Here is a 12,571-nt window from a genome sequence, read left to right as displayed (position 1 = left end):
AGATCTGCCCAAACTTTGTCTTCCTTTTGATAATTTTCAAATGCAATTTCTTCATTAATTACCATTCATTAATGGCAAAACAACAACAACAACAACCAGGAGTAATGTTCAGCACAGCACTAATTTTAAACAGTATGTGTGAAGTAAATTGAAGAAGCAAATATATCAGATGTATATCAGTTTGGAGCCTTGAGGTGCTGGGTAGTGATCCTGCCCCACTGCCTTCAGTCTAGAGCAGCACAACTCTATGTCATAAGAAAGAAACTGTTTCAAACGATGAAAGGAAACTTTGAATCCAAAGCATCCATCAATAGTGGAGGAGGCTGCCCACTCGTGTCTCAGCATGACTCACTGCTCTGCCCTTCTCAACGCCTTCTGATCATCCTTGGCTGAGTCTGCAGGTCACTCTGTCACATCTCAGTGGTGGGTGTGATCAGATCGCTCCTGAAATAGGGATGCAGGAAAAGTGACAAATCGCAGAGGAGGCTGCCTATTGGGTCTCTGCAGGAGTCCCCTCTCCAAGCTTGCCTCCCAGGAAGCTGCCTTATATAGTCAGACCATTGATTCATCTAGCTCAGTATTGACTGCACCAGACTTCGCCAGCCGGGTGCCATCCTGATGTTTGGGACTAACAATTGTTACCAGTGGTGGCTGGTGCTGATTCCGACTGGTAAGGCAGAAGGTAGGGAGCCCCAACAGTAGATGGAGCCAGAGACAATGACAGGCAGATCCAACACCTTCTGCATTCATCTCCATCCTCTGTCCTGCTGAGTTGTACAAGTGCAATACTGAGGTGGAGGAGGAGGGAGCTGGCAGGCAGTCCCACCCCCTGGACTGGTTGACATAAGAAGAGCCTTCTGGATCAGGCCAATGATCCACCCAGCCCAGCATCCTGTTCTCACAGATGCTTGAGGGAAGTCAGCAAGCAGGATTTGAGTGCAAGAACACTCCCCTCTCCTTTAGCTTCTGGCAACTGATATTCAGAAGCCTTCTTGCTGCCAACTATGGCAGCAGAACACAGTCATTATGGCTAGTAGCCATGGCTAGAGCGGTCCTCCATGAATTTGTCCAATCCTCTTTGAAAGCCACCCATGTTTGTGGCCATCACCGCCAGTGGCGTAGCGTGGGTTGTCAGCACCCGGGGCAAGGCAAGTAATTTGCGCCCCCTAACCCGTGGATTTGCGCCCCCTAACCCTAACCCCAGATGTTGCGCCCGGTGCGGCCGGCCCCCCCTGCACCCCCACGCTACGCCACTGATCACTGCCTCCTGGTTCCATAGTTTAACTATGCGCTGGCTGGTGGCATGATGGACCAGCTTCCACTGCCTGTGGGTGGGCAAGAAGAGCTACATCAAAACATCTGGAGAGGACTAGGTATGCAAAGACTGGCCAACACAGACGAGCAGAGGGGTCTCTGAGGTTTCAGACCAGAGCCTACTGCTCCCTACCTGAAGATGCTGGAGACTCAGTCTAGCCCCTTCTGTATGCAAAGCACATAGAGCTTATGCCCCCTTTCTCCTTCTGATCAAGGGATCTTGTTCAGCATCATGACTCATGCATAAATACCAGGAGGGGGCTTCTCTCCTAAGGGGGGCATTTTCACTCTCTCTCTCTCTTTTTTGCTTTCTAAAATAAAACCTCTTTTCCTCCGCTGATGCAAAGACTGCTCCTGTTTCTCGGTCGGAGTGGGGTAGCAGTTAACTCAGCTCCAGTAAGTTTGGGAAACACTGGGCTCGAAGAACGAAGCTTTTCCGGCGCAATGTTTCTCCCCCTCTCCAAGAAGCCAGGAATAAAAGAGAGGAGGAAAGGGAGAGATCGAGAAGCCGGAGAGGGAGATAGATGGATCCACCTGTAAGCCCGCGCGGTCCTGCGGCTGGAAACCTCGAAACTCCGCCGGCTTCGTGGCTCTTGTGTCTGTGTGCAAAGGAGCAGAAACAAGAGGCGATTAAAAGAGATGGGGAAGGGGGGAGGAGGGAAGGAGAAGCCACAGAGGTGGGGGAAGAGGAAAGCGCCATAGTGGAGAAGCAAAGCAAATTAAGCAGGGCTCTGATCTGCTTGGGTTGCCGCCTGCCCCAAAATGCACCCTGCATCTTAATTCGCTTCAGCGTTGCTTACACACGCACAGACATCTCCCGGTGCCATTTCGGCTCCCTGAAATCAGCCCCCACCACCATCATTCTTTTCCTCTTCTTTTATTTATCCCTGCAAAAACCCGCCACTACTCTTTTGGACGCCCCCTTTGCAATTTCCCAAACAGTCTCCCCCTTCCTCTCTCCTTTCCCCCTGGCAGGTCCCCTCCCCCTTTTAAGTCCTTCGCTCATTTCTCTCTCTCTTTTTCTTCAGACTCATTTATTTCTCTTCTTTTAAAGCTTGGGAATCCGACTTGAAGAAATAAAATAAAATACACCAACACCCCACTATTATTATTATCCTTTTGGATGCAGGGAAAGATTAACACTGCCCTTCTCTTGTTTGCAGATTCTGACTTCTTTGCTCGTGGGGTGTATCTCTCTTCGCCGCAAATCCTGCCTTTTCAGAAAACCAGATTGCCGGAATAGAGACGTGATTGGCGCGTTGTGTTTGTGTGTGTGTGAGTGAGAGAGAGAGAGAGAGAGAGAGAGAGAAGCCACAAGAGTGGACCCCCTCCCCCGTCCGGTTGCAATCCCACCCGGAACTTTTCTCACGTGCAGATCTCGCCAGGAACGTTTCCTCGGGTGTACGCCAGCCCAGTCCACCCGCGAGTGGCACAGGTCCGCCGCGCAGTCACGAGCGCAGGCTGCGCGCCCACGTGGTTCTCAAGCCCTTTTCCCGCGCGTGTTTCCTCCGAAGTAAAAGACACCCCCCCCCTCGATTTTCAGAGTTCAGCAGAGCCTCCTTCCCAGGAAAAGGCGCCCGCAGGATCGTCGCCCCTTCCCTCGATCTCATCGCGGGCAGAGTTCCCGAGGATCGACGTGCCTTAGAGGATCGCTAGTTCCCCCCACTCGCCAATCCACCCCCTCCCCTAAGAGGTAGTAGGCGATATTGCGAAGCGGGCGAGGAAATCCTCCTTTCAACAACCAACAAACAATCGCCCACCGCGCAGGCTGAGGGGGTTCCCTCTTGCACCTCGGCATTGAACGGCGGAGGGGGGGGGAGGAGAAAATTAATCTCTCGCGCTATATCGCTTGCGCGCATATTACATCTTTCTGCAGCACTGCTGGGCGTGGGAAGGGCTAGCTGGCCGGGTTGGAGGGGACACACACACACACACACACACACACACGACAGGAGGCGGCGGCGAAGGAGGAGGAGGCAGGGAGCCCCCCCCCCCTCTTCTCGTGCCCCTCCATCTCCTCCTCTCCCTCTGCGTGGCGTTTTTTCTTGCAGGTGTTTCAATTTTAATTCTGCCCGGTAGGTGGGACTTGGTGACTTTAAGCACCATCATATTTCGCCCCCACCCTCCTCTCTCTCTCTCTCCCTCTCTCTCTTTCTTTCCTCCTCTCCCTCCTCCTCCTCTCCTCGCTGCCGCTGCTGCTGCCTTCCCCCCTCTTCTGTTGCAATCTTCACAAGTCTCTGGGAGAGCAGCGAGCGAGCGAGCTACGGTGGATCAACAAGGCACCGAGAAACGCCAGCCGCACCGCGCACACACCAGCCAGCCAGCCAGCCGCGATGCAGCGCTCACCGCTACAGTAGAGGGAATAAGCCAGCCTCGCCGACCTGCCCATCATGAGTCCATCGACGGAAGGATTTTTTCTCTACATGCCTCCGATCGCTTGAGGGTGGTTTATTTTGTCTTTTTTCCCCTTCCTCCCCTGTCCTCACCCCCTTCTCCCTTAAAGCCTCTCTCTCTCCCCCTCTCCTCTGTGTCCTCCCCTCTTTCCCCTCCCTTTCCACAACCTCCCCCCTCTTATTTCTTTCTCTCTCCACCCCCCTCCTCTCTCTCTCGCTCTCTCTCTCTTTTGGATCACCATCAGGCTTAATTTTTTTAAAAAAATTTATTTTGTATATATCAGTAATTCTTCTGAAATAAAGCCACAGCGAATCGAAGATGGATGTCTTGTTTTGTCCGACCAAATGTAGTTTTTGGAAGGTTTTCTGGCTCTGGAGCATTTGGGGAGACTTCTTGGTTTCCGTCTTGGGTTGCCCTGCCAACTGCCTTTGCAATAAGACCGAGATCAATTGCAAAAAGCCGGACGATGGGAATCTCTTCCCCCTTTTGGAAGGGCAAGATTCAGGCACGAGCAACGGGAATACCAGCATCAACATCACGGACATCTCTAGGAATATCACTTCGATGTAAGTCTTGTTTCTTCACCCCCCCAAAAAAAACCCCCTCCCCATTTCTCTCTCTCTCCAAAGCTGTGTATTAGTACATGCATGTGATATTTGCAAAGGGGGATAATGGGGGTGCCTTGTGTACCGAAGAGATAGAATGCCCCTTCGCATTGCTCTCGTTCTCTGTGTATAAAGATCGGGGCATGTGCATTTCACTGAATGCAGATCCCCCTTTGCTTCTCTTTCAAAAAAAATATGTGTGTGTCTGTGGGAGGGAGGGTGGGAGGGAGGCCCCTCCAAATCCCCCCTCCTCCTCATCCCTCCTCCTCCTGCTGAAAAAAGCAACAGTTTGGATCAGACTTGCCATGGCTATGAAGTCAATAAGGGTTTGTTAGCACCCTCAGGAAGAGCGAACCTCTGGCTATGTGTGTGTCTGTGCATAGATGTGTCTGGAAGATCATGTACGATGAAACCTCCAGTCTCCGGCTTGCTTTAACTGTGTCCGAAGAGGAACACACACTCTCTCTCTTTGGGAGACTTGCCATGATAATAGGATGGGTTTTTTCTCCCTCTTTCTCCACTCCAGTTCTCCTTTCTGTGTCCTCATTTGTGCCTTTTCTCTCTCTCTCTCTGTCTCTCTCTTTTAAAAAAAGAAGCTTCACCAACCCTGCAGCTTTTCTCTCTTCAATGCACACATAGATTTTGGAAATAAGACAGGGAGGGCTGTCCCTTAAGTAGCTTATTCGAGATCACATTGTGACATATATTTTGTTGTTGTTGTTTGTTGCAAACAAGGGCTCTAATGCCAGAGCAGCTTTCCTGTAGCTTTCCCCTCTCTTGCAGTGGATGTTTTGATCTCACAGTCACTGGGGTGGGGGTTGTGGAACCAGGGAAATACACACACACACACACACACACACACACACACACACACACTTAGTGGAGTGTCTCTTTTTAAAAAAATAAAATAAAGCAAATGTGATTATTGTTGTTGTTTTTATAAAAAAAATCCAAGCTCCTTTATTCTTGTTAGGAGATCCTGGTGGTTAAATCTCAGGCAAAAGCCCATGGACCTGAGAGAGGCAAGAGTGAGTAAGTAAGGGAGGGAGAGTAAGGGGGAGAGGGACAATCCTTACCACTCTTCTTACAAGCACCATATATCTAGATTTTAATTCTGTATGTATATTTTTATTTTTTAAAAGAGCCATATCTGCTGAGATCTCTGCATGGTGTCGGTTTCCAACAATGCAGATATATCTTTTCCTTTTTGGGGAGGGCTGTGCGACGCTAAAACTCTGAGCCGTTTCATTAGCCTAATGCTAATTGAAATAGGGTTATTGTGCAGCCTCAGTAAGTTGCCCGTGGGAGTCAAATTAGGGTGTGGGGGTGAGGAAAGTGGATTTCTTTATGATTTTTTCTTTGGCAAGCAAATGCACGAAGGCCAGGACTGAGCAATGGGGGGGGGGAAGGGTTGATTATTGGTTAATTAAAAGCCCAGTTGTACCCAACACATCATAGAAGACTAGGACATAAGATGGAGACAGGTGCCTTAAGGATGCTCCTCTGTCTTCCCCCCTCCCACCTTACCCAAAGGATGTGCTGTTCAGCCCTCTAAGTGCAGTTTTGGGGAAATGGCCCAAACATTCATTTGGAGAGCTGTGACAACCTTGTCGTTTATTTATTTATCTTTTCTGCACCGTACAACTGGCGTGGCCGTCTTTAAAGCTGTCAGGAGTGGCCCTGCATGCTTTTCAAGGGATGGCTCAGTACAGAGGAAAGACTGTGTGCCCCAGCCTGGCAAATACATCTACAAAAGTTACGAGACTTCAGGGACTTGGGTGGCTGGAGAAAGAGGAAAGAAGGAATTCTCTTTCAGTTTGCAAAAGCTTCCCTGTTTGTGGTCACCTGGAGGTGACGGTAACTCACCAGAGGCGACTGGGCAAGTGGCTGTTTTTGAAGCCCCCGGTATGTTCCTTTGTAGCTGCTCCCTTGTTGCCCATTTTCTATTCTCCCTTTACTGAATATTCTCCCACTGAAAGCAGAGAAGCCTACTCTGGGTATAGCACCACCATCCGTTCCCAGATGTGCCCCATTTTTCTGCTGCATGAGGAGTCTTCCAGGAAATGCTAGGGAAAAAAGTAAAAGAAAGTAATGTATTCTCAGTTTGGTGTGGTTTGGCCTTTTAGCTTTCGAAAGCACGCTTTGAAGGTGCTTTGAACTAGCGACACCCCCCTCCCCCCGCAAATCTCTAAATGAAACTATGTCTCGAAAGAGCCATTTCTAGCATTTTGCTCCATGTGTATTTAAGCCAGCGTGTCTATATCATAATCTGGACTGCTGGGGGAGATATGATTATGTGAATCTTTTGTATCCGGAAAATAACTTGACTGCTTTGAAAATGCTGATCAAGCTGTTAGCAAAGTAGATGGAGGGCCCTTTCAAACTCCAGAAGGAGCAGAGGTTGTATGTGTGTGTGTTTTGAGAAAGAGAGAGAGAATCTTTTTTAATGTCAGGAAATGATCTGAAGTTGTCAGGTTCACCGGAGGATTGAATCTGTCCTTGATCCAACTTCAGCCTTTCCAAATCGCTCAGGAAAAGGCACCGTTGTTGTTTTACAGCCTGGTTGTAATATTTTGCAAAATTATGGTTTGGGGCTAAGAAGACAAAGGAGGAAGATTAATTATTTTCTTGAAAAGGTTTGGGAACAACCCATTAAATGTGCTTAGGAAATACATAAGGATGGCAACATCATCCGTGGCTGTCAATCACAATAGCTGAACTTCATGTTCAGGGGCAGTCTACCACCAAGTACCGGATGCCAGTGACAAACAACAAAAGAGAGCTGAATCCTTCAAGCCTTGCTTGTGAGCTGTTCAAGGGGCACCTGGTTGGCCACTCTGGGAAACAGGATGCAGAATTAGATTGACCGTTGCATTGTCTATTATGGTATGTGCAATTATGGAAGACTATCAATTTTTCCCTCTCTCCCTCCCATCCTCTGCTTATTAAAGGAGGTTACGGTGTGGGTGGGTGGAGGACTGTTTTAACAAAAGAAACATCTCACAAGGTTATGGCAGATGAATGGGTTCAGAGAGAAGATCAAGGGATCAACCTTTTCCTTTCTTCCGTTTTATGCTTAAGCCCCCTGATTTGCCCAGTAAGACGGTGCACAGCCCAGATGCCAGGGTGAAGGGATGGGGAGATGTGAGAACGGCCTGCTCTGGGCTTCCCTCTGTGAAATGGAGTAACCGGCTTTCTTCATTAAAGATGGCCTAACTGGTTTATTGTCAGATAACAGTCTCTCTGTTTAAGCCCAATTAGGGGCTTTTAATTTCATTAACGGTGTTGCTTGGTGGGGGTCACTTGCTTTGGAGAATTATGATAGTTGGAGACTTTCGTTGGCTGTAGGTGCTTTCGTGTGGGAAACGAAAAATCAAAATGATAGCCGCTCTTCAAAATAATCTCGAGCCTTCCTTTTCCTTCTTTTCAGGAAGGAAGCCAGTGCTGCCTTTAGGCAGACTGAAGCAACTGCCTCGGGTGGTAGGTGCTGAGGGTTTTCCTCACAAACCCCTCCCCCTGCCATTCCCCTGTGTTGCCACAGGGCCTGTTTTGGCCCACATAATTTGGCCTATTGTCTCTGGTGTGGAGGCGGATGCAATCCCACCACCAGTGTTGACATAAGAGTCAGCTTCCAGTCCAAGCAGCTCCATTGGGGGCTGATGTCCATTGGGACTGGTGGGTCAGAGAAGGCAGGAGCCCAACAGCAGGTGGAGCAGAGCCCACTAAACCTAGTGTTGTCTCCATCCTCTCCTCCAATGAGGCCTGCAGGTGCAACATTGAGACTTAAGGAGGAGGAGCTGACAGTCAGTGATACTTTCTGGAATGGTGGTAAGCAAGAAGGCGGGGGCTCACTAAGGTTGGTAGGTCAGTGCGCTGTTCACCCTAATGGATCAGCCTTCACTGATCGGCTTCTGTCCTCAGAACAAGAGGGGGCACCCTCATGTTATTATCCTTCCGCGGCAAAACATCTTTGGTTGGTTCTTACAAGAGCTTGGAATGGGGAAACTGGCACCACTTTGGGGTTATCCTGTCTAAGGCAAGATTGCTTCAGACAGTGCCCTACTAATGTCAGCTGCAAACAGGGCCCATGGTTGAGAGGTTGAGTAAGAGAAAGGTACTTGACTTATTGTGGAGGAGAGATATTGACAGATGTTGATGGCTAGCTGGAAGGGGAAGGACCACAGCTTAGTGGTGGGGCATGCTATGCATATGAGAACACCCAGGCTCTTTCACTGGCTTCTTCAGATAGGGCTGAGAGAGACTGCTCCCTCCCTCTCAAACCCTGGAAGGCCACTGCCATTCAGTATAGGCCAGTAGTCTTCAACCATAAGAACAAAGAGAGAACCCTGCTGGATCGGGTCAATGAACCATCTAGTCCAGCATCCTGCTTTTACACTGGCCACTCAAATGCCTTTGGGAAACCTTCAAGTAGGACCTGAGCTCAAGAGCATTCTTCTCTCCATTTGGGGCTCCATTTCATAATCATTTACCATATATTTGCACGGTGGTAGCGCTCCTGTTGTGACCCACCTTGAATCAGGCCAGTAGTGGGCCCTGACCAACCAGCTGAAGACCAGTGGTAGACAGTGCTGAGGCAGATTGACCAGTGGTTTGACTTGGTACAAATCAACTTCTTAATGTTCCTCAGCAGAGAAAGAGCTGGTGCTCATAAATCCACAGGCCTATCTACAAGCCAAGGTCTTCGAGTTGGCTGCAACCTGACTGTGTGCCCTCAATACCATATTAGCCATAGCGGTGGAACCATGATGTTTTCTGATATGGTGGTGTGGAGTTGTGTGTTTGTTCTCTCACTAATCTTGATTAGGTTGAGTTTGGCTTGTATGGTTTTTTGGGGGAGGGGTCTTGGCAGAAGTCTGCTTGGCTTCAAAACAACTGGGGAGGAGATGATAGCCAAAAGAGAAAAGCGAGAGGGAGCCTCCTCACCACAAGAACTTATATTTTGAAATCAGCTCTATGCTCTCTGGCCTTGGGCCATCCCCTGGAGGCCTCCATCCTGATTATTGGGTTTTAAACATCAGATGTTCTTTATTATGGTCAAATAGTTATGTTATCATTGTTATGGCATGTGTGCCTGTAATACACACACGCCACAAAAAATATGTAAGAAGCTGCCTTACAGAGCCTGGTTACCCCTCTATCTATCTTGGTGCTACATATCCCAGGAATAACCAATGTGGCACCTTCTAGATGCTCTTGGACTATAAGTCCCATCAGCCCCGGCCATCATGGCCAGTGATCAGAGATGATAGTTCAGCACCATCTGGCGAGTACTGCATTGGTTACCTTTGATCTACTCTGACCAGAAGCATCTCTCCAAGATCTGAGGCAGAAGTTTTAAACTGGAGATGCCTTCTACATTTCAAGCATGTGTCCTGATGCTGAGTGCAAAGGGTTTGTGAGTCATCAATAGCTCTGAATCAGCCTGCCAGACCTCATAATAGCATTTATATGGCACTTTAGAAGTGTTCAAATTGCAAAGCATACATGTAAACTTTACAGCAACCCCTGAGCAAGAAGTTCAGCATTAACTCCCCAGGGGGTTGTGGGAAGCAGGTGGTGGTGTAGCCTATATAAAGCAGCTTGCCTGAGGTCACCTAAAGAATTTGTGGTAGAGGTAAGATTGGGCACCCATACGTTCTTGGCTTCCTGCTCATCTGTTCTTCCAACCCAGTGGTTAAAGTGTCAGATGAAGACTGGATGGACTCAGCTGTGAAGCTCATTGAGTAACCATGGACCAACCATCTTCTCTCAACCTAAAATACTTCACAGGGAGGTCATGAAGACATAAAAGGGACACCCTCCTTGGAGGGAAGGTGGATATAAATGTAAATATGCAGTAAACAATCACAATCAACACTGAACTGATTCCTCAAGTTGATTGCCTTCAGTTCAGATGGACTAGCTTGATTGTTGCAAGTGGAAGCACCTTAATCATTCTATATCCATCCATCCATTCATTTCCTACCCACAGAGCTCAAGGTGGCACAGATGCTTCTCCCCTTTTTTTATTTTATCCTAAAAATATCTCTGAGAGGAAGCGTAGACTGAGAGATAGCAGCTGGCCCAAGATAATCTAGTGATCTTCATGGCTGAATGGGTTTTGAGCCCTGATTGCCCAAGTTCTAGCCCAATACTTTAACCACTACCCCAGTTGTGCCAAAGCTCCAGTGGTAGCTCCACCCTGTTCCCACTCATCAGCTGGTACCTCCTTCTTAGAGGTACTTCCTGAATTTTGTGGTTTGCCTTTACAGTTTCTGATTAAACAACATCTCATGGAAGTTCCTTTAGCTCCTCCCTTGAACTATTGGGCAAGTTAATGGAGATGGAGTAACAGGTTGTTGAAAAACATTGGCATGTGAGAAGGATGAAGTGGGCAAGAACCTTTCTGGTCAGTTCATCAGTCACCCAGTTAGGAGCATAGGAAGCTTTCTTGTACCAAGTGAGATCATGAATCTGTCCATCTTGACATTCTCTGCACTAACTGGCAGTGACTCTCCAGGGTTTCAGACCAGGAGTCCTCCCCAGTCCTATCCGGGCATGCTGAAGACTGAACCTGAAACATTTTGTATGTGTATGTAGAGCCTGTGCTTAGCATTTTGCTGTGGCCCTTCTGTTTCCATCTTGTTCCACCTGGCATATGGCAAAAGGATCAACTGATGACCTTGACTGGTCTCTCTTCTGTCATCAACGGGCTGGTTATGAGAGGTTCTTTTCAAAAGAGCTGTTCTCCTGAGACCCTCATCTCTGTTCTCCTGCTTCTTCCTGTATCTGGGAAGCATATAGATTTGAATCTGGCCAGAACATAACCAGGCCTTTATTTAATTGTGTTGGTTGAATCTTGGCCAAAAACTGATGTATCCGATAGCCATGCTGGCTTGTTGCAATGGGTGTTCATTGCTTTTGCTTGTCTTTCTGCCTGCAGAATGGTGGCAATACAGCTGGGCAGTGGTTATGGTAAAACCAAGGCTGAAGAGCCTGTGACCCTCCAGAAATTGTTGGGCTTGCCCATCATCCATGACCATTGGCCATTCTTGAAGGTGAAGGAGCTGATGGGAATTGGAACCAACAGCATCTAGAGGGCTTCAGACAGTGGTGGCTGGTGCCCTTTGCAGCTGGTGAGGGGCCAGAACTGAAAAAAAGCCCTGGGAGGAACCAACTATTTCTAATTTTATCCCTATCCTTCTCCCTGCTGGGTTCTACAAGGGCAACACTGAGATTAAGGAGAAGGAAGATGATAGACTGCTATCTCCTGGAATGGTTCTAAGTAAGGAGGTAGGCAAGGAGGAACTGGCTGAGAGCAGCCTGAGATTGGTGGGGCAGCTCCCTGTTTGTCCAAACGGACCAGCCTCCACTGTCTGCAGACCCCCAGCCCTGCTGTACCATAACCACTGCCCCATCACATCCCCGTGACAACATCTGTTTCTGTTGTGCCTCTGATGGCTGCTTGCAGATGTGTCTACTGGAATGGCGATACCAGCCTGAGGTGCTGCAAGGTGGGGTGGTACTGGCAAAAGCCCAGGCGCTTCCCCCTCGAAGCAAAGAACCCCAGCCTGCTGCTACCTTCCAAATTTGGCTGCTCTGCACCATCCGTTGCCTCGGCGTGATATGATCATCCTCGGTGTAACTCAGTCTGCTCGTTTAAATGCTTGTTGAGAAATTGAACAAAAGCCTCAATTAATTAACGTTCTGCTTTGGATGGGTTTTTCCTTTTCTCTCCCCCCCCCCCAATTTCTCATCCTCTCCTCTTCTCCTTCTGCTCTCTCCTCCTCGATCGCGGAGCCGTCATTTTTGTCGGGGGCGAAGCAAGTGTTGTATGCTATTGTGTGCTGCAAAAGAGAACCAAGGTCGGGGCAACCGGAGGGAGTGGGAGAGTCTGAGAAAGAGAGGTGTGGGCTGGGAGAGTGTTACTTAGTGAGAACTCAGAAGCTTTCTGAGAGATGATGCCTCGTGTCTGTCTAAGGTGGAGGAGGTCTGACGAATCACTAGACTTTTATTTATTTATTTTTGCCAGCACACACAGGGCAGAATAGAAGACAGTGTAGATTCACAAGCACCCTGTCCCCCTCCTGATGAAGGAACTGTAGCTCAGTGGTAGAGCATCTGCTTTGTATGGAGAAAGTACATTTCCGAGCACAATTCAAAGTGTTGGTGCTGACCTTTAATGCCCTGAATGGTCTCAGCCCAGTATACCCAAAGGAGTGTCTCCACCCCCATTGTTCTACCTGGACACTGAGGTC

The 12,571-nt window shown here is 48.6% G+C and overlaps 1 protein-coding gene across 4 annotated transcripts in view; it reads left to right on the top strand.

Moving 5' to 3' along the window:
• Nucleotides 1-3,240: 3,240 nt before the first annotated feature.
• NTRK3 (neurotrophic receptor tyrosine kinase 3) overlaps nt 3,241-12,571 on the top strand; it is a 421,270-nt gene continuing 411,939 nt past the window's right edge. For 3 of the 4 annotated variants that reach the window (XM_083475052.1, XM_083475051.1, XM_083475055.1), the window contains exon 1: nt 3,551-4,274. In XM_083475052.1, coding sequence (XP_083331178.1) covers nt 4,027-4,274 — 248 coding nt within the window. In that variant the 5' untranslated portion in view covers nt 3,551-4,026. Of the gene's footprint in view, nt 4,275-12,571 lie in introns of all 4 variants that reach the window. The other variant, XM_083475053.1, reaches the window with a different exon arrangement.

This window comes from Podarcis liolepis, assembly GCF_965112155.1.
Source record: "Podarcis liolepis genome assembly, chromosome: 14".
NCBI classification, from domain to species: Eukaryota; Metazoa; Chordata; class Lepidosauria; order Squamata; family Lacertidae; genus Podarcis; species Podarcis liolepis.
The sequence above is the reverse complement of the archived record's forward strand: the minus strand, read 5'-3'. Positions and strand labels throughout refer to the sequence as shown.